Below are 24,642 nucleotides of genomic sequence, written 5' to 3' on the forward strand. Positions count from 1 at the left end.
CAGTGTCTGTCCAATTTGATCCACTCTGTGTCTTGCATCTTGCCATGTTTTCTAATGTCTTTTATCTATTTTCTACCTTTCACAATTATTTTTAACTAGAATTTACCTGAATAAGGAGGACATCGAATATGAATTGTCCAAGGGCCATGTACTGTCTTAGTGGTGTGCCCTGGCATACTTTTAGTATTCTTTTCCATTTCAAGATTTTAAAAATTAAATCTTCTAGATTATTTTTGCTATTATACTTGATGTGCATGGATAATTGAGAACTAAGTTGTCATTTCAGATTGAATCAAAGTATGTCATGATTTGTACAGGTGTTTCTTCTTATTTAGGAAAACATTTCAGAAAATTTTCCTATAAGGCAAATTTTATTTGAAAGAATTTTCCATGGATGTCTTTGAGTATCACTTTGGACAAGAAACTCAGTCCTCGTTTTCCTCATGTGGTCTCAAAAGTCCTTCCAAGCTGTATTTATGCTTATAAAAATACCTATATGTCTCTATAGAGCTATAATCTATGATCCTGTATCCAGATATACTTTCACTAATTGTGTGCAAGTGATGACAAGAAATGGTAATGAAGTATTAAAAGTGTCAGTCCTTCCTCAGCTGGGAAGGTTTTGATCATATGCTAATCTTGTTGAGGACCAACTCAGCTAAGCTCATCCTGCCAGAGGATTGCTTACCTGATGGTGAAATTTTTAGTTCAGAGCACTTAAAAGAAAAAGAGAGAGAGAGAGAGAGTGTGTGTGTGTGTGTGTGTGTGTGTGTGTGTGTGGTGTAGTGTATATGTTTTTGGGGGGTAGTGGGCTTGATTTGTTTTAGTGATAGAAGTATTCACATGGATCGTGAAGTCATGGATTTTTGACATGTTGCAGGCATACATAATGAAGGAGAAAATCACTGACTAATAATAGTAATAGTGAGTCTAAAAGTATTTTAATATACTTGAGGTGAATTGTGTTATTAAGTGTACTTATTATTATAGATGACAATCTATACAGCCTTCTCATCCTGTACATATTGTCAACATATTAACAATATTTAAAATATTGGTCTTTTTGGAGTTTAATTGTAATACATAATGCTAAATGAAACCATACAGTCTAGTTGGTGTCAGAAAAGTATCTTCGTGACAATATTTTTCAAATAGATTTTTATCTATGATTCATCTATACCTGAAAAGACTTAAAGCAAAATAAAAACGTAAAGTTTGTGAAAGCATTTGGAAATGATGCTGGCCAAGAAATGTGGTCTTTGCCAATTTTTTCTGAGTCATAAGTATTTATGTATTTGGAGAAGCCTTGCTAAACCAGTAAGAAAGAATATAATACCATCAGAAATCCTGAATTAAAGGGAAAATAAGTGAGAATTGAGTTGGACAAATTCACAATGAATAATATCGTTTTGGTTTTTTTAGAACAAAAATTGCCCATCTTCATAATGCTTGGCTGAAAAGTTGTGTTTTCTTTTGTTCTTTTACATTCTCTCTTTTCTTTCTGCTCTGATTTTTATAGACGCAATATTCATGGAGTAACCAAAGAGAAAATAGTAAGAATGTTGGAACACTATGAACGTTATGTTTCTGTGACACATGTCCTGGATTCTTCAGTTCCAGATAGATCAGAACATCGTGAGTTAAGTGAAACTTCTTGTCAAGATGAAAATATTAGGTAGGTTGAAACTTCTTGTGTACTTGGAAACCAAATTAAGTAAATTATGTTTTTTTGTTTGTTTTTTAAATAAAAGATTGTTTTAAATTTACCCTCTTTCTTCCTTCCCTGCTCCCATCTCCAATCTTCTTGGGTAGGTTGAGTTATTTTCCATTGAGGATCCTTAAAATATAGTAGATATTTATTGTCGTTAGCCCAAATGGAATAGAGGGATTGGAATATGCCATAATGGACAGGCAGTTGGTTGGACAGGGTTGACAGCATCAGTGTATTGCTTATTAATTTTTTAATTAATTAATTTCCTATTTGTCCTAGGATTTATACAAAGTAGCATGGTCATTGCTTTTTAGACAGACCAATGACAACAGAAATTTATACAAAGAACAGACAATCAGTTGAAATAATCAGTGAATTAGATAAAGAAGTACATAAAGAGAAGAATCTTTTCAGCGTTAATGATAGCTGTGTGGGAGTTGGAAATTTCAATTAGGTTCTCACAACATGAGTATTTTAATGTCCAAAAAAACATTTATAGAAGTAAGTTGTCTATGAAATGATGAGGTTTGGATATGTCCAACTTAGCTCTCTTTTTTTTTCCCTTCTCTTTCTTTGGGCTGCTTTCTTTTAAATGGGATTGAGGATATGGGAGATGGAATTCAGATTTAATGTGGTCATTCCTTCAGTGCCCTGTGTCCCCTTGTGCACTTCCTGAAATAGTGCTTTTTGAAGCATTGAAGCCTACCTTTCCCCCATTATCACTCCTTTTTCACCACAGGATGCCCTTATTCTATACTTAAGAGAGAAGACTGTATCTTCACCTATTACCTCCAGAAATCTTTCCCTCTTTTTTCCATTCCTTCTTCTGCCTTTGATCTTGTGTTCTTCTGGAGCTTGTTCCTCCCTTGACCTCCCAGCAATCTTTAATCTCTCTCTTCCGCCTGGCTGTATTCTAGGACATACTCCCTCCTCATTTTTGCTTCTCAGAGCTTGGCTCAGGGGTCTCCCTAAGGAGGTCTTCCTGATCCTCTTGGTTACTTTGTGTATGTTTTGTACTATCTTGAAGTTCTTTTGATTGAATGAAAGCTTCTTGGGGACAAAGACTATTTAATATTTTTCTTTGTAGCTCCAGTGCCTAGCATAATTTGCTACATAGCAAGTGCTTAATAAATGTTTGTTTTTCCTTTTTCTTCTCATTATGCTTCTCCCATAGTTTAAATCTAACATCTATTCATATATCTTTTCTACTTTTCAGTGCTAAATACCTGGAGTGCTAAATTACTCTGTTGTCATTTCCTCACAACGCACTCAGTTCTCAACCCTGTCCTGCTAAAACTTGTTCTTTCCAATTTTACCAACCACATCTGGACTGATAGCTCCGTTTTTCTCTCAGGACCGAGCTTCCTTCAAAGCTGTTGTAATATATGATGCTCGTGACCACCCCTCCTGCTGGAGAGCCTCTTGTTGGACTTGTCTCCTTTTCTAGGCCTGCCTAGTCAGAGCTTACTCATCAGCTGCCCCCTAACTATAGGGAGCTCTTTGCAATCTCTTTTATTCCAGTGGCTTCATTGATCCTTCCTCTCCAGATGATTGTGTGAACTCCAGGCCCCTAGCACCACCTGTCTGCTGGACACCTGCCCCAGACATCCCATCAATACCTCAGACTTAGTTCATTGCTTCCAGTTCTACCCCCTTGTTTATCCTTGTCCATTTTGTTTAGGGAAAAGTCTTGTGTTTGTCTTTGGCCCCTTCCTCCCTCCCCCTTCTCCCAGTTCAGTCAATTGCTATCCCCAGTTGTCCTTCCATACTAAGTAGCCTCTCTCCCTTTTCTCTCCATGTAGACTTTTTTTCCCCTATGTTAGGCCTTCACCATTCAATTTGAGCCCTGCATGTCAATGGTTCCTTTCTGTTTCTAGTGCCTTTCCTTTTGACAGTTTCCCACGTACTTTATATCTTTTGTGAATGTGAGTGCTTCCTCTGTTAAAACTGTATTTTATGCCTGCTATCCTTAGACCTCTTTGGAGTGTCTGCTTAACATGGTACCTGAATCTTCCTCTAGATCAAAGTTTCTTCAACTGTGGACTATGGCCCCATATGGGACTGTGTAACTGAATGTGGAGGTTATAAAATTATGCTTTATTATCAGTAGATGTTTGATATATATACTATTTTATATATCTCTGTGCCTAAGATTGCATAAAAATTTCTCAGGTGAAAAGGCTTGTGTGTGGGAAAAGTTTAAGAATCTGTGCTCTAGATACCAATATCAGTGTGGCACAAAGACTGCCTCTTTTCTCTCTCTCTTTCACTTTAAAATTAGCCTAACTTTTCTTCTGGTCATCCATGTCTTAGATGGCACATTTTGACATTTATTTTGTTTTTGATTGTTCTATCTGGTCCAATCCCAGCATCCTTGTATCTCTCTTGTACCCCCCCCCCCTTTTTTCCCCCCTTGGCAAGGCACTTGGGGTTAAGTGCCTTGACAAGGGTCATATTGTGAAGTGTTTGAGGTCTGCCTGATTCCATTGTGCCATTTAGCTGTCCCTCTCCATTACTTTTTAAGAGTCATTATTTAACATTATTTTTAGGAATCTTTGTTGGCTCAGGGCCCATTCAGTATCACCAAAAGAATATTCTTGTTTGAGAAATGGGCTTTAAGGCCTTCAACCAGGTGAAGGCCTTTGTGATTGCTGACTACCATAATTCATTCTTCTCACTATCTCAAAACAGAAAAAATGTACAAAGTAAAGTAATTTCAAGTATAAGATCAAGAAAACATGTTAAGAAAAGCTTTCCTACAAAATTAATCTAAAAAGAGCAACAGAAGGCAACTTAACTGACCCATATTTTGAACATTGATTACCTTTCTTGGAAATGATCTTTGCTGACCCCTTTAGGGAAAACATTTTACTTGCCCAACCCTGTGATGGCAAAATGGACAGCCACAGTGGAAAGGGACCCAGGAGCTAGAGGTAGTCTTTAAGTGCCACCTTTTGCACAAAGCCTTTACTCAGCCCTTTACTCACTAATGACATGCTTTCCATATTCTCTATTTAGCTCCTTAATATTTATTTGTATTTTCCATACATTTGTATATAACTTGTTTCCCCCATTAGAATTACAATTACATCATTACAGTATTCTGAGTATAAACCAATCATTATATCACTAAGGCAGTCATGCTGAATTAGAGAACTCACATGCTAGACTAGATAACCATTGTCTTATCAATTCTACTGAGTTAACACCTTTTAATAATGTCCTCTAAAACCAAGAACTATTTGAAGAGTTAATATTTGTAATTTTATATATGTGTGTGTGTATTTAGGATAGATAGATAACTTAAAAGTTTATAGAATGCCTTAAAAATATCTTATTTGATCCTTGTAATTCTGGGAGGAAGGTGCTATTATGCTCATTTTACAGATGAGCAGGCTGAGGGAGGCAGAAACAACTTGCCCAGTTACTTAAATAGCCAGTTAATGAATGTGGATTTAACTTGGGTTTCTGTGATTCCAGGGCTTTTGTTCTTTTCATTGCATCACCTAACTAATTCTCAGATAAGTCATTGAGGCATATGAACAATATTTTTCAAAATTTGGAGCTGAAAAGTGCCCTAAGAGCCATCAAATCCAACCCCATTATTTTAAAGATAATGAAACTGAAGCAAGTCATGGTTAAGTGACTTCCACAGGGTCATACAGATAGTGGTTTTCAGGTTGAGAGTATAGGATTTTCTTACTCTAGTTCTTAACTTCTGTTTACTGTACTACCAGCTGCATCATTATCCATTTAAAATATCCCTACCAATTTAACAGATCTATGGACTGGCTATCCACCATTTGTCATTTGTCAGTTGGTTGCCATTCTTCATTCACTTGCTTATTCCTTTGTGGATAGTAAGTCTGAACTCTTTTCAATGATAGTGGATCTTGTTTAAGGTGTTCTCAGGCTTGATGAAGTCAACATAATGTCACCTGGATGTGCATCTGGAGATCTCATATATAATCTATTTTCCATTTAAATTCTGTGCTGATTATCTTTCATCAGGTTTAGCAAGGCTATATCTCACTACTTTATACTTTGTTTATAATTAGTGATCATCAAATAGTTATGTAGTATTCATCTTTTAAACTTGCATCTTTTCAACTGGTATAATTTTTAATTTGCATGGGAGATACTTGATTTTGTAAAATTTTAAGAACTTTCAAATCAACTATTTTTTTTTCAGATCAAGTGTGCATGATATCTTGTGTTCTCAGTACCTTTAAATTATGACAAAAATGTGGTATATTGTAAATATCATTTGAAAAAAATTCTACCCGAGCCTCCTTAAGCCCTTAAATTTGCCCTTTATATGTGATTATTCTAGTGAAATACCAACTCCTCAGCCAACATTGAAAACCTTTGACAGTGTGAATCTTAACTATTTTTTCCTATAGTCTATAGTGTTGCAGATTATTTAGACTTCTTAATCAAACATTTAATTTTTTTCTGTAAATTTGCAAAAGCTGTCCACCATGTCTGGAATACATTCCAGTCTTATTTTGCTTTGTCACAATTTTTGTAGGACAAAGCTCCAGTTACACATCCTTCATGCAGCCTTCTCTGATTAGCCTCACTAAATGCTTTCTCTCTTTTAGTCATTTTTGTCTGTGTTTTATCTCTTGGGGTAGAATATATTTGTATACCTCTCAGACAAGGATTATTTGTCTCTTATTTCTACATTCTTTATGTTTGTTTTACTTAGCATTATGCCTTGTGCAAAGTAGCTATTAGTAAATATTTATTTGATCTAATTGAATGAGGAATTCCTTCTTAGAATGTGTAATACTTATATTTATTGCTTTTCAGCCTGAAAGACTCAGATGATTATACTTGTTTGAAAGAAAGTGAACTTTCCTCATCTTTGAAGCATCCTGAAATAAGTGAAGAAAAACTTAAATTTGGGACCAATATTTCTTCATTTCAAGAAAATATGAAGTGTTTTCCTATAATAGATTTAGAAAAAGGAAAACAAGAAGTAAGTGCCATCGAACCTTATTTTCAGAAAACTGCCATTCAGGAATCTGGAGAGCATGAATTAGCGAATTCTGGAAATAAAGAAGTATTAGATGAAAATGATGCAGAGGAAGAAAATGTAGATCTATCTCCCGAAGGGCGAAGTATTAAAATAGATACTTCCAGGTCTGGAAATAATATTATGATAAATACTACTTTTAGTGAAGGAAACCAAGACACCAAACGACTTTCAAAGAAAATCAATGTTCAAAGTGAAAACTATGGATGTAGTGAAATGGCTGCTGACCCAGAACTAATAAATGAAACACAGTTCATGACACAAAACAGTTTGATTTCAGAAAAGTCCCCAAAGCATGAATTACTCAATTTTTTTGGTGATTGGCCAGTTGAGAAAACAATGGGTCAGAGGATCAAGAGGAGTAAAAAAACTGAAAAACCTTCCTCTGTACAATGTAACAGAGAGTGCTCCACACTTGAATCCTGTTTGGAAATGGGCAGCGACAGGCATGTGACTGGGGCTTCTGCCCAGCAGCAAGAACTCTCAGAGGAAAATGGAGAGCAAGGGAAGACTGCCCAAGGTAACGAGGTTCCAGAGCTTTTACACAACTGCGCTGAACATGAGATGTCTACAGAGGGCGATAAAGAGGTGCCAGAAGCACTGTTTGAGGCTGATTGGCCTTCCTCAGATTCTTTAGCTCAGAGAGAACCTAGAGCAGGACTGCCTAAGACCTGTATCAGTGAAGCTCCTCAAGAGTCTGAAAGGAGTCAGAGTCTGAGTGAGACAGCTTTAAAAGTAGCAGATGTCTTTTATGAGGTCTTGGCAGACCATGAAGATCAGAAGAACTCAACTCAGGAAAAACCTGACCTTTTATCCTGTGAACTTACCAATGAGAATAATTGTGGGCCTCCCTTGTCTCCTACTTTTACCTGTGGGGATGCTGCTCCCTCCCAAGGTGTAGAAACAAATGTTGCACCTGAATTTCCAGAAGGGAGGACTGAAGATTTATCTTTTCTCGATGTAAACAAATGGTCCCAAACTGAGCCGAAAGATTTTGCTCTTTTGTGGAAAATAGAAAAAAAGAAAATTAGCATTTCTGATTCGATCAGAGTATTAACAGGAAAATTAGATGGATTTAAGCCGAAAAATTTTAATACTAATATCAAATCAGATGTTCAAGAAATAATTCCATATAGGGTAATGTATGATAAAAGTACATATGTGGAAGAAAGTGAACTTACTAATGCTGATGAGTCTGAAAATCTAAATACTCTTTGTAAAATTTTTGGTTCTTTTTCATCTGAAGCACTGAAAGACTTGTATGAACGGTGCAACAAGGACATTATTTGGGCAACAAGCCTTTTGTTGGATTCTGAAGCAAAGTTATGTGAAGAGAATGAGGAAGAAAGTTTTCCAGAATCGGATGATGATACACAAATCGAGCAATTTGATGTAAGTGCATATTTGAAGGAGATTATCAGCCATGGAGGGACTTCCAGTTCCAGTATACCAAAAAATGGCCTTGGAACTGGCATGGATCACGTTGATAAACAGCTTAGCTATGATGAAGACAGTAAAATCCCTGGAAGAGCAGACATAAAAGATATAAATACCGAGAAATCAGAATTAGTAACAAGTATTTTATCTAGTATTGTCAGAGAAGTAAGATATACCCATGAATTGCCTTCTAGCAGCAAGCAGACAAAACTTTCTGATTCAGATAACATTGAACGATCAGTTTTAGATATTTCAAAAAATAACTTAAATGATATAAACTTTAAAAAAATGAATGAAATAGATGGGGAATCTTTAGCCACAGAGTTTGGTTCATGTTCTTTACAGGTTTTGCCTGATATTTTCAAAACTACGTCTGATACTTTAAATGAAGAAACTGGCATTATTGAATATTTTGAAGGAAAGAAAAATGAAAATCTTACAAAAAATGATAAGAAATTTCAGGCGCTTACAGAGGGATATATTGACGATGATAAGCCAGAAATGGAAAAAATTTTATGTGCCAAATCACCAGCCAATTTGGGAGGAGGAATTAACGAGGCAAGTAAAGTGCCTCACTGTGAAGGTGACAAAGCTGAGATTTTGAATTCCACCCCAACGAAACCTAAACCCATGAATATAGACTGTCTGGAGTTGGCATTACCTCCTGAATTGGCCTTCCAGCTCAGTGAATTATTTGGCCCTGTTGGCATTGATTCAGGTAAGAAATACACAGGCGTATGTGTCCTTAGAGATAGATTGTCTTTTGGCCATATTGTTAAATTTTGAAAATATTTATTCTAGTTTCAAAAATGGAAAGGTTAATTTTAGTGTTTCTTAACTTGATATTTTTAAAATTGCTTTTATATTGTGGAGAATTTAAAAAACAATAATTTGCTAGAACTTTGAAATAAATGACAGGCATTATATGTTAAAGGATAAAGATCTGACCTCAGAACCAAGAACTCCTGGGTTTAGCTTTTCTTCTGACAATTTAACCTGTGGTTTACTCAGTTCTCTTAAGACACTGAAGAAATGACGCCAAACCTCACTGGTAAAAAGAATTAATTCCCTACATAGAATCATCATAATTTGTGTGATTCGTGTCAGTTACCTATAATAGATAATTCTCTGTTGTTTGGTTTACGCTAAGGCAGAACTTTGTTTTTGATGCTTGAACTACTTACTTAACCTTTTAGTTTTTAAGGCTGCTCTGTGTCAACAGGCCAACAGCAAAGTGTGAAATGCAAAACATTTACTTAGACTTGGAATAAAAATTTAAGATTAAAAAAACGCTAGGCAATAGATGGGAAATAAGGGCAGTTGTATAAATGTTAACAAAAATATAGGAAATTTTTTAGCATATGGGAAAGCTGACAGTCTTAATAATACCTTAAGTAGTCTTAAAGTCTACACCAAGCTTATGATTCACAGGTAGTAGTCACTGACTCATTACTAGTTTGACATGGTTTTTAAGGGGAAAATAATTAGTGTTTTCTTTTTTTCTTTTTTTTCTCCAAAAGGGTCTCTAACAGTTGAGGATTGCGTGGTTCATATAGATCTGAATCTGGCTAAAGTGATTCATGAGAAATGGAAAGACTCTATTATGGTTGGTAGGCTTCTTTCTTATGGACAGTTAATTTTCTATCTGTTTTGACTCTTTAGTTTCCATTCATTTTTATAAAATGACACATTGTAGATTAGGCATGAAAGAACACATATCTAGTCTACTGATTTTTCAGAGATGAATCAACATTTTGCTACCAAGACTTTCAGAGATGTTTTTTCTCTTATAAGAATGTATTGGCTAGTTGATACCTTTAGCTCCACATCTTGTCATTTTATTTCCTTAGGGAAAGAAAAAGGAGCAGTTTGTTACTTTTACCATTGAAATTCACAAAGAACAATTAATCAAATTTAAAAATATAATACTTAAAAATTCACCAGAATAGCCATATAAATGGAAAGTATCTTTAGCATTATTTTTAAAATCATTTATTATATAGTTATTTATATACATTTTTAAAAATCTTTTGCTCTTTTTGTGAGGTTGCTTCTTAAATGAATAAAGCTTTGTTTTATCCAGAGTCTAATAGAGATTATGTGAGGAAAATCTCATGTTTATTTTCATTGATGTGTTCTTTCATCCCCGAATTTTCTTTAGGAGAGACAAAAACAAGATGAAATATCACGTGCTCTGCGTACTAGAGGTAAAACATTTTTATCAGTATAGTTCTTAAATTGCAATTCTCTTATGAATTAAAAGAAATTGAAAAATCATAATTTAAATAATATTTCATCTTCATAATTACTAATTAGGGTTTTTTCAGAAACATTAAAAGTCAAATAAAATATTTTTTAAAAGGAATTTTAAACTATCTTGAATGATGGTGGAGATTCCATTATTCATAAAACTAGAGAGACACTTAACATTCTGTTATTAAAATTCTGGTTTTACCTTGATAGTAATTAGATTTACCTCTTGGCAGAAAAGATGTCAAGATTAAAAGAACAATATCTTGTCATAAATAATACAAGTCTTTAATTGAAAGGTGTCATGGATACAGATGTTTCATTTAATGTGCTCACTGAGAAGAACTACAAAGCAGTGTAGAGCTCCTATCAATGAGGTAACCTCACAATCCTCAAGCCTTATTTAGTTCTCAAGAAATCTTTTTTGCTGGCTCTTCCTCCTTCTCCCTCTTGGGAGCCTCGTAGCTGCTCTCCCCGTTGGTCTAGAATGTGCTTTTGCTTCATTTTTGCTCCCAGCTGCCTTTCAAGCTTAGCCTAGGTGTCCCCTCTTATGGCTTCTTTTTTAAAACTCCCTGTTAAAATGTGTTGCTTCCTTATCAGAATCTATCATATAGTTCTGTGTATAATATTGAATCTCTCCATCCTTCTCCCCTCCAAAAGTAAGCTTCTTGTTGGGAGGAGGGACTTTTTTTTTTTTTTTTTTTGTCAGTGACAGTGTGTGTACATGGTATGACCTAAATAAATGTTTGTTTTAAATTGAATTGATAGAGATAAGAACTGTCTCTTCACATTCTAGTAGAAGAGAATAAGAAAGGAACACAAGTAAATATAACAAAGTAGAATGTGAAGCAGTCTAAAGTTTTATGAAAGTTCAAAGGAAGATAGCAATTCTCAAGGGGAAGCATCCAAAGAAGGAGGGAGGTGGGCTTTTACTGCAAGGGATAGGGAGTGGTATTCTATTAGAGTGAATTTTCAGGAAATAATCATATTCATCCCTTTTATATTTCTTCAAATAAATAGGGTGTTAAAGATGGACCTGGTAACCTTTAGTAGAAATATGTTAAATTATAACTTTATATATACTAATGGTCAGCACTTGTCATAGATACCAATCTTGCATTCCCTTCCAAAGTAGATATATGTTTTTATGGATATGTTCTTATGTTTTAGAGAGCATATTCTAGAAAATTAAGCTAGAATTGCATTTTCTTTGTCAATTGTTCTTTCTGACTTTCTCTGAATTATGCTTAAATTTTGAAAAAAATCAAGCTATTTTGTTGCTTTTGAAGATACTTCTATTGTTGGACATTCAAATCCTGATACTCCGGAACAAAAATCATCTCAAAGATCTGGCAAAAAACTGCTAAAGTGTCAAAATCCATCTGAAATGCCGCTCTTCATGGATCATTGGAATATTCAGACTAAAAAAGTGTCACTGAGAGAAATAATGTCAGAAGAGATCGCCTTACAGGAAAAACATGATATGGTATGAATGAGAAATGATTTAAGCCATTATCTTAGATTGCAAGTAGGCATATGACTGTGGGACAAAAGATTTTTATCGTGATTATTAGCAATTATTTGGTCTTACAGTTTGTGGTCCCTATAAGAAATAAGAGAATAAATGAGTATTTTTTCTTTGTTGTCCATTGGCAAAGCTGGGTTTTTGACATTCTCCTTGAATATAACTTTTATGACAGCATTTCAGATTCCCAATTATTTTTAATCCTTTTATGGGGTTAAAAGAAATCTAATATTAAAGTTGTTTGAGTTGTACTTAATTCATATTTCTAGAGAAACATGGGAAGATGTTTAGGGAGAGTCAACCTAAGAATTGAATTCTTAAAATGAATTTTAATAAAGCTTTAAATCTCTTCACTTCTGAGATTAAATAAATTAAATAAAAATTATTTGAAAGTTTTCATTTTTGTTGGCACTAGTGTAATTTGAAGAGAACACAAATTCTAGCTCATGGTTTTCTTTTTCAGAATCTGAAATTTAAAAAAAAAAAATTAGATGTATGATCAACAAAGCTATGTGTTCGATATTTTTCTCCGTCCCTTCTCCTAGATGTAAGCTTCTTTCTTTCAAATTCAACATATATTTGTTAAATGACCACTATGTACATGGCATGGAGCTAAGTATTGGGAGCCAAAACACACTTCAGGAGGATATATGAAGAAAATCAAAACCAGGGACTAGAATGAAGAACTAGGGAGGGTAATTTGTGTGTGGTATTTTTCTACTGCTTTTCTTCTAGTATCTCTGTCATCTGAATTAGAAAACTAGTTTTATTTGCAACTCTATATTTGCATAGAGTTGTTTTCGTGAAACTTTACCTAGTTCATTGAGTAGGTTGTTCCTTAGTTTCAGGAATTGAGGAACCTCTGCTTTAGTTTAAAAAAAAAAAAAAAAGCAGGCTCCTTGGACACCAAGGATTACTTGTAGAAAGAGAAATGTACAGGACTGAGGGTTCAGTCCTGCCTCTGTTATCAAAGGATTTTAGTGGCTTTGGCTGAATCAGTTAACTTACTTGTGCCTCAGTTTCTTAATTGAAAGATGGTTTGGTTTCTGAGGTGACCCATCCAATTAAAAATCTACAGTCCTGTAATCTTTTCCTAGATATGTTTAGTACAGTTTGCCCCCCACTATGGTCTAATGCTTGTTCTTCCAGAGAAACACTTTCTGTGTGATAAAGAAAAAAATGTTACTTTAACATGAACAGAATTGTGTAAAGAGAACCATCATACTGATAATTGATGAAATAATGACTTTTAAATTCATTAGGAAGGTCAATAACACTAGGAACACTATGACCTAGTAACCACCTAAATGGTCATATTGTCCAAACAACTGATATTATTTTACCATGAGATTAATTTAAAAACAGCATTATAATTTGTGTTAACCTTAAACGTATAACACGTAGAAAGTTGATGGGTTTTTCTTTTTTAAATATGTATAGCTTATATAGCTCATTTGTCAGAGTAGAAAGATTATCTTTTTTTTATTCTGAAAAATAAAAAGCCAGAGAAACCCAATTCCATACCATGATTTTGCATTTCATATTAGTTTTTTATAATGTATAGTATTAGGTGTGTATGTATAATTTTCCTACATGTTACTTTCAAACTTGTTTTGCTGGTCTGTGATTACTTGGAGATCGTTCTCTTCTGTACATTTTTAAAAATGTTAATCTTAGCCATATCTTTTTGGTATGACTATTGCCAAACTCTCCTCCTCTAAAATGTACTCCCAGGTAAAAATGATTAGATAGAGGAAAAAAAAAACAGACTTTTGTATCAGATAAGCAAAATTAATCCATGCAGTAAGCCATGTCAACAAATCTAAAGATTCTTTCTGCCTTTAGGAAACATCTATTTGGGGCACTGTATAGTCATAAAGCACTTTTTTTGCTGATACTGTTTAATTTGTTAGTACACAGGATGGAATGAGGGACATTCCTGTGTTCTGTTGATTAACAAGATTGAGAAAGTTGATCTGTAAAGAGAGGGAGTCTTGATGGCTTCCTAGGATGATCCAAATGTAGTAGCATAATTTTTATATTGTTGCTTTGGAAATAAATTCAGTTTGGTAAAAATAGATATTAAAAATAGTATCTAAAAAAATAAGAGGTGGCAGGAATGGAGTGTTTCCTCACCAGGAATTCCCCACAGTGTTTATATCACAGGTCCAGCATTACTCCCTTGCTAAGAAAAGAGAAAATAAAACCTTACTGTTACTAAACCAAATTTGCTTATTTGTATATCCTACTTATTTAGGAGAATGATAAAGATTGCACAAGAATAATTGTATTTTCATATTAGTAATTATGGACATTAATCAGCAGCAAAAAATTACATTACTTTATGACAACTTCGGCTTCAGTATACTGTTCTCTTAGATCAGTGCAATTAGCAGTAAGGCTAATTTTGTGTTTTTGGTTTAGAAACAGGTACCACTTGTGTTTGAAAAAAATTGTGCTGCAAAACTGAAGGAGAAGCAACTCTTGAAGATGTTCCCAACCATTAACCAAAACTTTCTGATGGACATTTTTAAGGACAACAAGTGAGAACTAAAATATCTACAACTCATCATGTAACCAGATGTAAAAGATACATGCCTTAAAATTTTAATTTAATTGAAATGGAAATTTAGTGGAAATTTTTAATGGAAATTTTAATGTAGGGGGTAGTATAGCCAGTTCTTGAAGAAATCCTATAATGACTTACTTTATAGTATAGTATAAATTGTTAGAAAAAAATTAGATGAGTTTACATTATGTGTATGTTAATGAAAAAATATTGGGCATATAATTACCCAAAGAATATCCATTGATTTGGTAACAGCACTGTTTCTGAAAATATGATTTCAGCTTGTTAAAGATTACCTTATTAAAGGTTTGATTATTTGTAGTGATAAATTTACTTCAGTAGTTGTATTAAATGTCTTATTATTTCCAAGGTACTACTAAGTATCTGAGATACAACAATGAATTATGGCATAGTCTCTGCTCATGTCCTGCTATGGGGGAAACAATTACAGTGCAGTGCAGGGGTGGGAAAACTTTTCTGCCAAGGGCCATTTGGATATTTATAACATCATTTGTGGGCCATGCAAAATTATCAGCTTAAGAAAGCAGTGGGAGGTAGTTGTTGGCAGGTCCAGATCAAATGATTTTGTGGGATTTATATGACCCATGAGCTGGATGTTCCCTGCCCATGGTATAGGGTATAATTATAGAGTGCTATAGGAAAGTTTGTGAAAGGAGAGAACTCTTCTAGCTGGGTCAGGAAACACTTCTCCTAGGAAGGTAGCACCTAGTAGAGCCATTAAGGGAGAGTGGAGTGGAAATGTTGGGAGTACAGTTTAAGCATGGGGAGATAATCAATAAAAAGTTATATGAAGTGTGGGGTTTGGCTATTGTTTACTTGGCTTGGTTGAGCTGCAGAAGGATTCATTATCACCAACCCCACACCTTGAAAGAAATTTTTTGAGGCATCTTAGGACATGCAGGTCCAACAGCTATAGAGGTGATAGTTGCCATGGCCACATTTTCCCCTACAGATACGCCTTAGTACTGTTGTAATTTAAGTTTGTGTCAATTCCCACATAAGTAAAAGAATAAAACCCATACTTTGTGAAAAATGCTTTTTAACAACTATTTTATTTTGTTAAATGCTTTTGCTAAAGAGCAGAGCCTATTGGCTAATTCTTTAGGGAAAGCACTTTTAAAACCAAACTGCCAGTGCTAAATGGGTTGGGATATTTTAACAAAGAATAGGAAAAAGCAATAAAAGATAAGATTCTTTTGTGTCACTTTCTGAACCTTTGGCTCTGTATTAATTTATATACATGTGTTTATTTATAGTTATACTTAGTGTTTATGTTACTCTGGTTCTGCTGGTGTTTTATAGGATGAGATTTATTCTAATGCTTATTATAAGTCATATTTTCCCTTCATTGACAATATTTACATTTTAACTCCACAGCTACTGTTTAGAACAGACAGTGCAATTTCTGAATTGTGTCCTTGAAGCAGATCCTGTAAAAACTGTTGTAGCTCAAGAATTTATTCATCAAAATGAAGCTGCCTCTTCTTATAATACACCGAAGTCTAAGGAGAAGAAGGTATAGTATGGCCTGCCTTAGAGCTGATGTCAAAGTCATCAGCTTCTTTCTTTGCTATTGTAGTGAATCTATGATGTTGTCTGTGGGGAATCTGACAGATGGCAGACCAGTACTGAAACCAAAGCCTGGCCCATTGTAGTTGTCTGGCCTGATTTCAGTGTGAGTTTTCCAGAGGCAAATTTTCCTGAGGAAAGCATTGTTTGAATGCTGAGACAGACTTAGAAACAGATTAGAGAAACAGATAGAGAAAGGTTAGAGATCCTTATGCCCAAAAGATAGATTTTGTGAGGCACTTCCTTTTAATCTAAAGTGAATTTGCAATTAATCTTGTCTTCACAATTGAAGTGGAAGTGATAGGGTACACTTTAGGCAGTGGGTGACCAAAACAAAGTGTTGCCCTTTGGCCCATTGTATTTAGTAGACATCTACCAGAGATGCAGCATGAATTGTCATCACCAACCCCATACCCTGCAGCAAATGTTAGAAGAAATCTCAGGTAAAAGGAAAGGACGTCCAGGACCTAAAGTTCTGAGTTGAGAGTTACCATGGCCACATTAATTTAAAACATTTTTTATTACTATATTTGTTTTCACCTTGCCTAAATCCCCCCCCCCCCTTTTCTTCTCCAGTGTCATCCCATCTAGGAAATCATAATTTTTAGAAGAAAAATCAGCAAATTCAAATCAATGTCTTAGAAAAAAATCTAAAAATACATAGAATGTTTCACTCTGTAGGCTTTTTGTCTCTGCAGTTGAGTGAAGCAAAGTCTTTTTGTTCTTTTTGTAAGTCTGCAACATTCACTTTTGGTGTTTTTTGGTTTTGCTTTATTTCACATTAATTCATCTTAAGTCTTTCATGCTTCTCTGTATTAATATTTGTCTTTTCTTATAGCTTAACAGTAATATTCTGTTATACTTATGTACCATAGTTTAACCATTTCCCAATCAGTTTGCATCTACTTTGATTCTAGATCTTGGCTTACCACCCAGAAGTACTGCTATAAATATTTTGATATAGATGCAGATTTACTTTGTGTCAATGGTTCTTTCTAATCCTTATTTTAAAAAATCTTTTAAAAAACTATTTTCTTCTGGAAACTGAATGGATACCCATCAATTGGAGAATGGCTGAATAAATTATGGTATATGAATGCTATGAAATATTATTGTTTTGTAAGAAATGACTAGAAGGATGATTTCAGAGAGGCCTGGAGAGACTTCCAGGAATTGATTCAGCTGAGTGAAATGAACAAAACCAGGGTTATACACATGACAACAAGAAGATTATATGATGATCAATTCTGATGGGCTCTCTTCAACATTGAGATGATTCAAACCAGTTCCAATTATTCAGTGATGAAGAAAGCCAACTACACCCAGAGGGAGTACTGAGGGAACTGAGAATGGATCACAACATAGCATTCTTACTCTTGTTGTTTGCTTGCATCTTATTTTGCCGCCCCCCTCCCCCTCTCTTTTAAACTTGTTTGATTTGATCTTTCTTATGTGGCACGAAAATTGTATAAATATGTATGCATATATTGGATTTAACATATACTTCTACTATGTTTAACATGTATTAGATTACTTGTCATCTAGGGGAGGGCATGGGGGAAGGGGGTAAAAACTGGAACACAAGGTTTTGCAAGGGTTAATGTTGAAGAATTGTCCATGTGTAGGTTGTGAAAAATAAAAAGCTTTAATAAAGGAAAAAACTATTTTCTTACCCTTGTGATGATAATGAGCCTAATTATTAAACCTTTATTTGATTTATGGATCTTGTCTTTAGAACTGATAATTTTTTTTTTAAAACTTAGTAGTATCCTTTAATATGTTAAGATATATCCCCCAAATAGGACAAAAGGTATTTTAGTGACCCTCATTTTCTAATTTTCTGTGTACAATCTAGGAACTGGAAACAATCTGACTCAAAAGTTAATGTATCTTTTTCTGAGCAGAAATGTGAAAAAAGCCAAGACACATTTAGTTTTTTTTTTTGTTTGTTTTTGTTTTTGTTTTGTTTTGTTTTTTAATAGGTTTTTATTGACAAAACATATGCATGGGTAATTTTTCAACATTGACCCTTGTAAAAGTATATGTTAAATACAAAATATGTATACATATTTATACAGTTATTTTGCTGCACAAGAAAATTTGGATTTAGAAAGAAAGGTAAAAATAACCTGGGAAGAAAAACAAAAATGCAAGCAAATAATTACAGAGAGTGTAAATGCTATGTTTTAGCCATCATTTCCCAATGTTCTTTGCTGGGTGTACCTGGTTTTGTTCATTACTGATCAATTGGAACTGATTTGGGCCCTCTCATTGTTGAAAGATAACCACTTCCATCAGAATTAATTCTCATATAGTATTGTTGTTAAAGACAGTTTTTAACTAGAAGCTGTGCAGAGTCAAACTGTGTTTTCTATTTTCCTTGCTGGCTTAGATTGATTTTTTTTTTTTTTAGACAAAGAAATCCAAAGAGACAGAAGATATACCGAGTGATCCGTCCTTCCAGGATTTTGAGTACCCCAAGTATGATGACTACCGAGCAGAGGCGGTTCTTCACCAGCAAAAGAGACTGGAGTGCTATAACAAGGCAAAAGAAGCTTATCGCATGGGGAAAAAAAATGTTGCCACCTTTTATGCACAGCAGGTAAAATAGGTGTTAGTGGGCATTTTTTGGTTTGTTTTTTTTCTATTGCTATTTTCTAAAATGTCTTTTAAGCAAAATTTTTTTTTTGTATCAATTGCTTCAGACTTCTTTGAGATGAGATAGTGGGTGTATCAAGAAGAGGAAAAAGAGAGAAGGGCTCCTCCAAAAATGGAGGAGAAGCAATTTGTATAGGGGATTTGGCGAGATTCATGCTAGTAAAGTGGGTCAAAGCTTAAATACAAATTTAAGCTTCCCACAAGGGAAGGAGAATTTTGGAGAAATTGAGGAATCCTTCAAATGAAGGAGAACAATTACCAGGCTGAAATATTGGTCCAAATTCTTCTGGGTTGAAAGAGGGCCAGCATAAGAGGCAATTGGAGAAGACATAAAAAGGGAATAGAACCTGAAAAGAACGATAATGAGAGGGGCAGCTAGGTGGCGCAGTGGATAGAGCACCAGCCTTGAATTCAGGAGGACCAGATTTCAAATCTGGTCTCAGACACTTAACACTTCCTAGCTGTGTGACCCTGGGCAAGTCACTTAACCCCAGCCTCAGGGGGAAAAAAAAGAAAGAAAGATAATGAAGTAGTTCACTAGACCAGCTAGTTAAATGCTTAAGCAGATGGTTAAGTGGAACAGTTACGAATTAATTGATATCATGGGTTTGTGGGTAGGGTGAATTGGTGGGATTTATTGTGCTAGGCTTAAGGGGATCTCGTTGTGTAGCTGAGAAGTTGTTATGTTGAGATGATGTCTTATTTAGAGGTGATATTTCTGATTTAAAAAACCCTTTAACCCCTTTTCTTTTTAAGAAAGCTCAAAATTTCAACCATTATGGAGATAATAAATTTTGCTGTGACTTTTTGTATTTCTCCCTAATCTGAATGATGGTTATTTGTGTTCTAGATGTAGGATGGTCTCCTTTATGGAGAAGAAAGTGTGGAAGGGTTAGAAAACCTCTTATTCTCTTGATTGTTAGGTAGGACATTTTGTAAAGCAAATAAAAATGAGGCTTCAGTGGGCAAAAAAGGAATCTGAGGTGGAAGGGTATCCCTGAGACTTCTTGGAAAGAAATTTATGGCTGTGAATGAATACTTTTTCAGAATAAATAGCTTAGCTAAAAAATGATGAGGTGGGGGAGTATTGTAGATTGAGCAAGTGAGCTAATTCAGGAATGAGTGCAGGGAAACGTGGCATAAAGTATTTTGAAGGTCACTGAAATGGAGAAAGAAAGAAACATTTTGTCCCAGACTAAAAAAACATATCAGGGAAAATAGGACAGGTCCCACAGGATTAAAGAAAGGCATTTGTTGTCCCAGTTTTTTAAAAGAGGGAAGAAAATGGATCCAGGAAAACTACACTAGGTCTGTGAGACTTCAATTCTGGGATCATCCTAGAATGGTTCATCCAAGAGCAGGTTGGTGGACATCTAGGAAAGGAAGCAGTGATTGTGCAAGAACCAGCAGGCCATTCCAAAGTGAGCTTCATTCTCCTTTTTTTGGACAGGATCATTGAACTAGTAAATGAGAGAAAAGAGTCAACTGTGTGTGGTTTACCTGAGTCATAGATTCGTTTTCTTGCTCATTTTGTGGTGGAGATGGGGGCAGGAGGGGGGGGGGTGCGGATTCTTTTCCAGTGCCAGTGTGATGAAAGACCTGCTGTGGAGTATCTCAAGGACCTGTGTCTGTCCTGGCACTATTGAACATCTCTTCATACTTTGAGTGATCAAGTAGGTCATTTATCAGTGACTTGATAATGGGATTGCTGCTGTGCTCTTCAAATTTGCAGATAAAGTCTGCTGGAAGGGATAACTGAGAAAGAGTGACAGAATCAGGATTGAAAAAGATCTTGGCAGACAAGAGCATTAAGTCGGACTTATTAATATTAAATTCACTGGGGACAAACACAAAGTGAGCAGAAAATCATTTTCATGAGTATGTAATGGGGTGGCCAGGTTTTAGAAGACCTCCAGCTCACTCTCATGATAAAGCTGTACATTTGTATAGGGCTGTGAAATATATCAAGGGCTTTACAGGTATTTCATCCGATCTTCACACTCCTGGGAGGTAAGTGCTTTTGTTACTCCCATTTTACAGAAGAGGAAACAGAGAATAAGTGACCTGCCCAGCATCACATAGTAAGTGTCTCAGGCTGGAATTGAGTTCATACCTTCCTGATTCTTTAGTCCATCACTCTCTTAATGTGACGTTGCCTCTGGCAGCACTGATACTATCTCTGGGGGGGAGCCACTGACCTCTTCTTTTGTTGGGCCTCTGCTGTCCTTTCTGGATGACCATGTTTAAAGGACGGTGGTCAGGGGCTGAAGGAGCAGAACATGGCCAACCCAAACAAGAGGAGACTCCAAAGGCTGTGAGTGCTCCCTGTGTAAAGGGCCTTCATGTGGTGGAGCAGGCGCAAACCAGAGCAGTGAGGAAAGCGTGAAAGGAGGGCAGTGGAGGCTCTGGGTCCTTAACAGTCTGAGCTGTCCAGGACAGGAGCAGGCCACTAGGAGGGACCCTGTTGGGCACAGGAAAGTGGACTTTACTTTATGTCTGATCAGAAGTCTCTAAATAAAATGAGGAAGTTCAGTTGTTTCAGTCATATCCGACTTTTCCTGACCTCATATGGACTTTTCAGTAGAGTGGTTTGCCATTTCCTTCTCCAGCTCATTTTACAGAAAAGGGAACTCAGGTAAACGTTAAGTGACTTGTCCAGGATCACACAGCTAGTAAGTGATTGAGGCTGGATTTGAATTAAGGCCCTCCTGACTCCAGGTTCTGTGCCATATGTACTGTGCCACCTAGCTTCCTATAAACAAAATAAATGTCCTCTTATTGATGCCTCGTATTTCCTCTCCTTTAAAATAGTTTATGAGATTATTTTTTTGTTTGACAAGTCTTGTAGTTGTAGACCTGGATCTATTATTGCTTATTCTGAAAACAGAATTAACATTAATAAATATTTATTTAAAGTTGGATATTATCATCATTTATGTGATATTTTATTGAATTCTTTTTTAAATTTTTATTTTTGGCTGAGGCAGTTCGGATTATGTGGCTTGCTTAGGGTCACACAGCTAGGATGTGTTAAGTGTCTGAGGTCACATTTGAACTCAGGTCTTCCTGATGACTTCAGGTTTGGTGCTCTATCTACTGCACCACCTAGCTGCCCCTATTTTATGGAATTTTTAATAATATATGTGGTATTAAAAAGTTGCCACAAAGTCCTTACCTCATTTTCTAGGAGCAGAAAGTTGTATTTTGTCTTATCTAATCCCCAATGTAACAAGCTTTTGATATATAATTTGGTTGGAGAGGAGGGGTTATGGCAACAACAAAATTATTTGATCTAGTGTCTGAATAAAAAAAATTTTTTTTCTTCTTTGAATTTTGTTTTTATATCTGCTACATTTCCCAGACTATCTTTCCCCCTTGTTTTCTCAAAGAGCCATCCTTTATAGTGAATAAGAAAGTGGGCGAGAAAAGGCTCAGCAAAACAATAAATAGTAAATCAAATTTAATTTTGTAGTAATCCAAAGCTTAGCCATCTACCTCTATAACGAAAAGAGGTATGCCATAATTCTTAGGCCAAGCTTTTTGTGGCCTTTTCATGTTTTCATTTTATATTTATATTCTTTGTATCTACCTACTTTATCTCTTATCTCTTCTTTAAATTAATTATTTTTATGGCAAAATAATCATTAAATTCATGTATCACAACTACAGAAAGTTATTTAGTTATTTTGTTTATAGCACCTTTTTATCAGTGATGTGCCCATCAATAACACGGCACCCCAAATATGTCAACAGATATGGACATTTTGATCACTTTCTTAGCTTAATTCCAAATTGATTTCCAAAATGATTGATCAGTCCATAGCTTTGCCAGCAGGGCATTGTTTTGCTCATCTCTCCACAGGTTCTCCACCACTGACCATCTTTTGTCTTCTTTGCCCAGTTGTTGGATATAAAGTAAAGCTTCAGAATTGTTTGATTGAATTTCTCTTATTTCTGATTTGGAGTAGTACTTTACATGGTTGTTGAGAGTTTGTAGTTCTTTTGGTCATTATTCAGGTTCTTTGAACATTAGGGAAAGATTTTGGTCTTAATATTATTTGTTGTTTTGTATATATACACACACATATATAGTGCATACATATGCATAGTGCATAGAGAACTTTTGGAACATTGGGCCAGGAAGACTATTTTGACTTTGGTGATTGCTTCAAACCATTTTTAGTTTAAGAATTCTTTCCCTGAACCATAGTTGTGAAAGTTGCCTTATTTGGTTCTTTACAGTGATAGAACTTTTGCTATTCAAATTACATACCCATTTTGAACTAATTGTGGCATATAGTGTAAGATGTAATTTCTAGAAAACTTTCTCATTTTCTTAACAGTTCTTAACAACATTTCCTAAATAATTTTTGTTGTTCATCAAACAGTTTAACATCAGAGAATATTAAATGCTAAAATTGAGGCGGATACTACTAATCTTTAACCCATGAACATTAACATGTCTTTTTAAAAAACATTTCTTGTTGCAGCCAGAGCCCCCTATTCATTTTAGCCATTGATTTTCTTATTATGATAGAGATTTGCAGGCAACAAACAAGCACAAGAAACTTTAGGAAGTATGGCAGCCGTGTTCCTTGAGATTTCACCAGCGGCCTATGTATTTCTTTTTTTTTTTTTTTTTTTTTTTTTAGAATTTTTTTTTTCACAGTATATATGCATGAGTAATTTTTTTAAAATAATATTATCCCTTGTATTCATTTTTCCAAATTACCCCCCCTCCCTCAACTCTCTCCCCCTGATGACAGGCAATCCCATACATTTTACATGTGTTACAATAAAACCTAGATACAATATATGTGTGTAAATACCATTTTCTTGTTGCACATTAAGTATTAGATTCCGAAGGTATAAGTAACCTGGGTAGATAGACAGTAGTGCTAACAATTTACATTCACTTCCCAGTGTTCCTTCTCTGGGTGTAGTTATTTCTGTCCATCATTGATCAGCTGGAAGTGAGTTGGATCTTCTTTATGTTGAAGATTTCCACTTCCATCAGAATACATCCTCATACAGTATTGTTGTTGAAGTGTATAGTGATCTTCTGGTTCTGCTCATTTCACTCAGCATCAGTTGATGTAAGTCTCTCCAAGCCTCTCTGTATTCCTCCTGCTGGTCATTTCTTACAGAGCAATAATATTCCATAACCTTCATATACCATAATTTACCCAACCATTCTCCAACTGATGGACATCCATTCATCTTCCAGTTTCTAGCTACAACAAAAAGAGCTGCCACAAACATTTTGGCACATACAGGTCCCTTTCCGCTCTTTAGTATTTCTTTGGAATACAAGCCCAATAGCAGCAATGCTGGGTCAAAGGGTATGCACAGTTTGATAACTTTTTGGGCATAGTTCCAAATTGCTCTCCAGAATGGCTGGATTCTTTCACCACTCCACCAATAATGTATCAGTGTCCCAGTTTTCCCACATTCCCTCCCACATTCATCATTATCTGTTCCTGTCATCTTAGCCAATCTGACAGGTGTATAGTGGTATCTCAGAGTTGTCTTAATTTGCATTTCTCTGATCAGTAGTGATTTGGAACACTTTCATATGAGTGGATATAGTTTCAATTTCATCATCTGAGAATTGTCTGTTCATATCCTTTGACCATTTATCAATTGGAGAATGGTTTGATTTCTTTTTTTTTTTTTTTTTTTTAAATTTTTTTATTATATATATATATATTTTATAATATTATCCCTTGTATTCATTTTTCCAAATTACCCCCCCTCCCTTATTCCCTCCCCCCGACGACAGGCAATACCATACATTTTACATGTGTTACAATATAGTCTAAGTACAATACATGTGTGTGAATATCATTTTCTTGTTGCAC

General features: G+C 35.2%; 1 protein-coding gene across 12 annotated transcripts in view; it reads left to right on the plus strand.

Annotated features, from left to right (window-relative positions):
* The window catches only part of N4BP2 (NEDD4 binding protein 2), a 78,694-nt gene that overhangs the window by 38,773 nt on the left and 15,279 nt on the right, over positions 1–24,642 (plus strand). For 10 of the 12 annotated variants that reach the window (XM_074275289.1, XM_074275288.1, XM_074275284.1 and 7 more), the window contains 8 exons: positions 1,520–1,675; positions 6,527–8,907; positions 9,710–9,795; positions 10,351–10,396; positions 11,729–11,925; positions 14,389–14,507; positions 15,932–16,070; positions 18,537–18,725. In XM_074275289.1, coding sequence (XP_074131390.1) covers positions 1,520–1,675; positions 6,527–8,907; positions 9,710–9,795; positions 10,351–10,396; positions 11,729–11,925; positions 14,389–14,507; positions 15,932–16,070; positions 18,537–18,725 — 3,313 coding nt within the window. The remainder of the gene's footprint in view (positions 1–1,519; positions 1,676–6,526; positions 8,908–9,709; positions 9,796–10,350; positions 10,397–11,728; positions 11,926–14,388; positions 14,508–15,931; positions 16,071–18,536; positions 18,726–24,642) is intronic. The other 2 variants (XM_074275294.1, XM_074275293.1) reach the window with 2 other exon arrangements.

The sequence above is a fragment of the Sminthopsis crassicaudata genome, chromosome 6 (genome assembly GCF_048593235.1).
Source record: "Sminthopsis crassicaudata isolate SCR6 chromosome 6, ASM4859323v1, whole genome shotgun sequence".
NCBI classification, from domain to species: domain Eukaryota; kingdom Metazoa; phylum Chordata; class Mammalia; order Dasyuromorphia; family Dasyuridae; genus Sminthopsis; species Sminthopsis crassicaudata.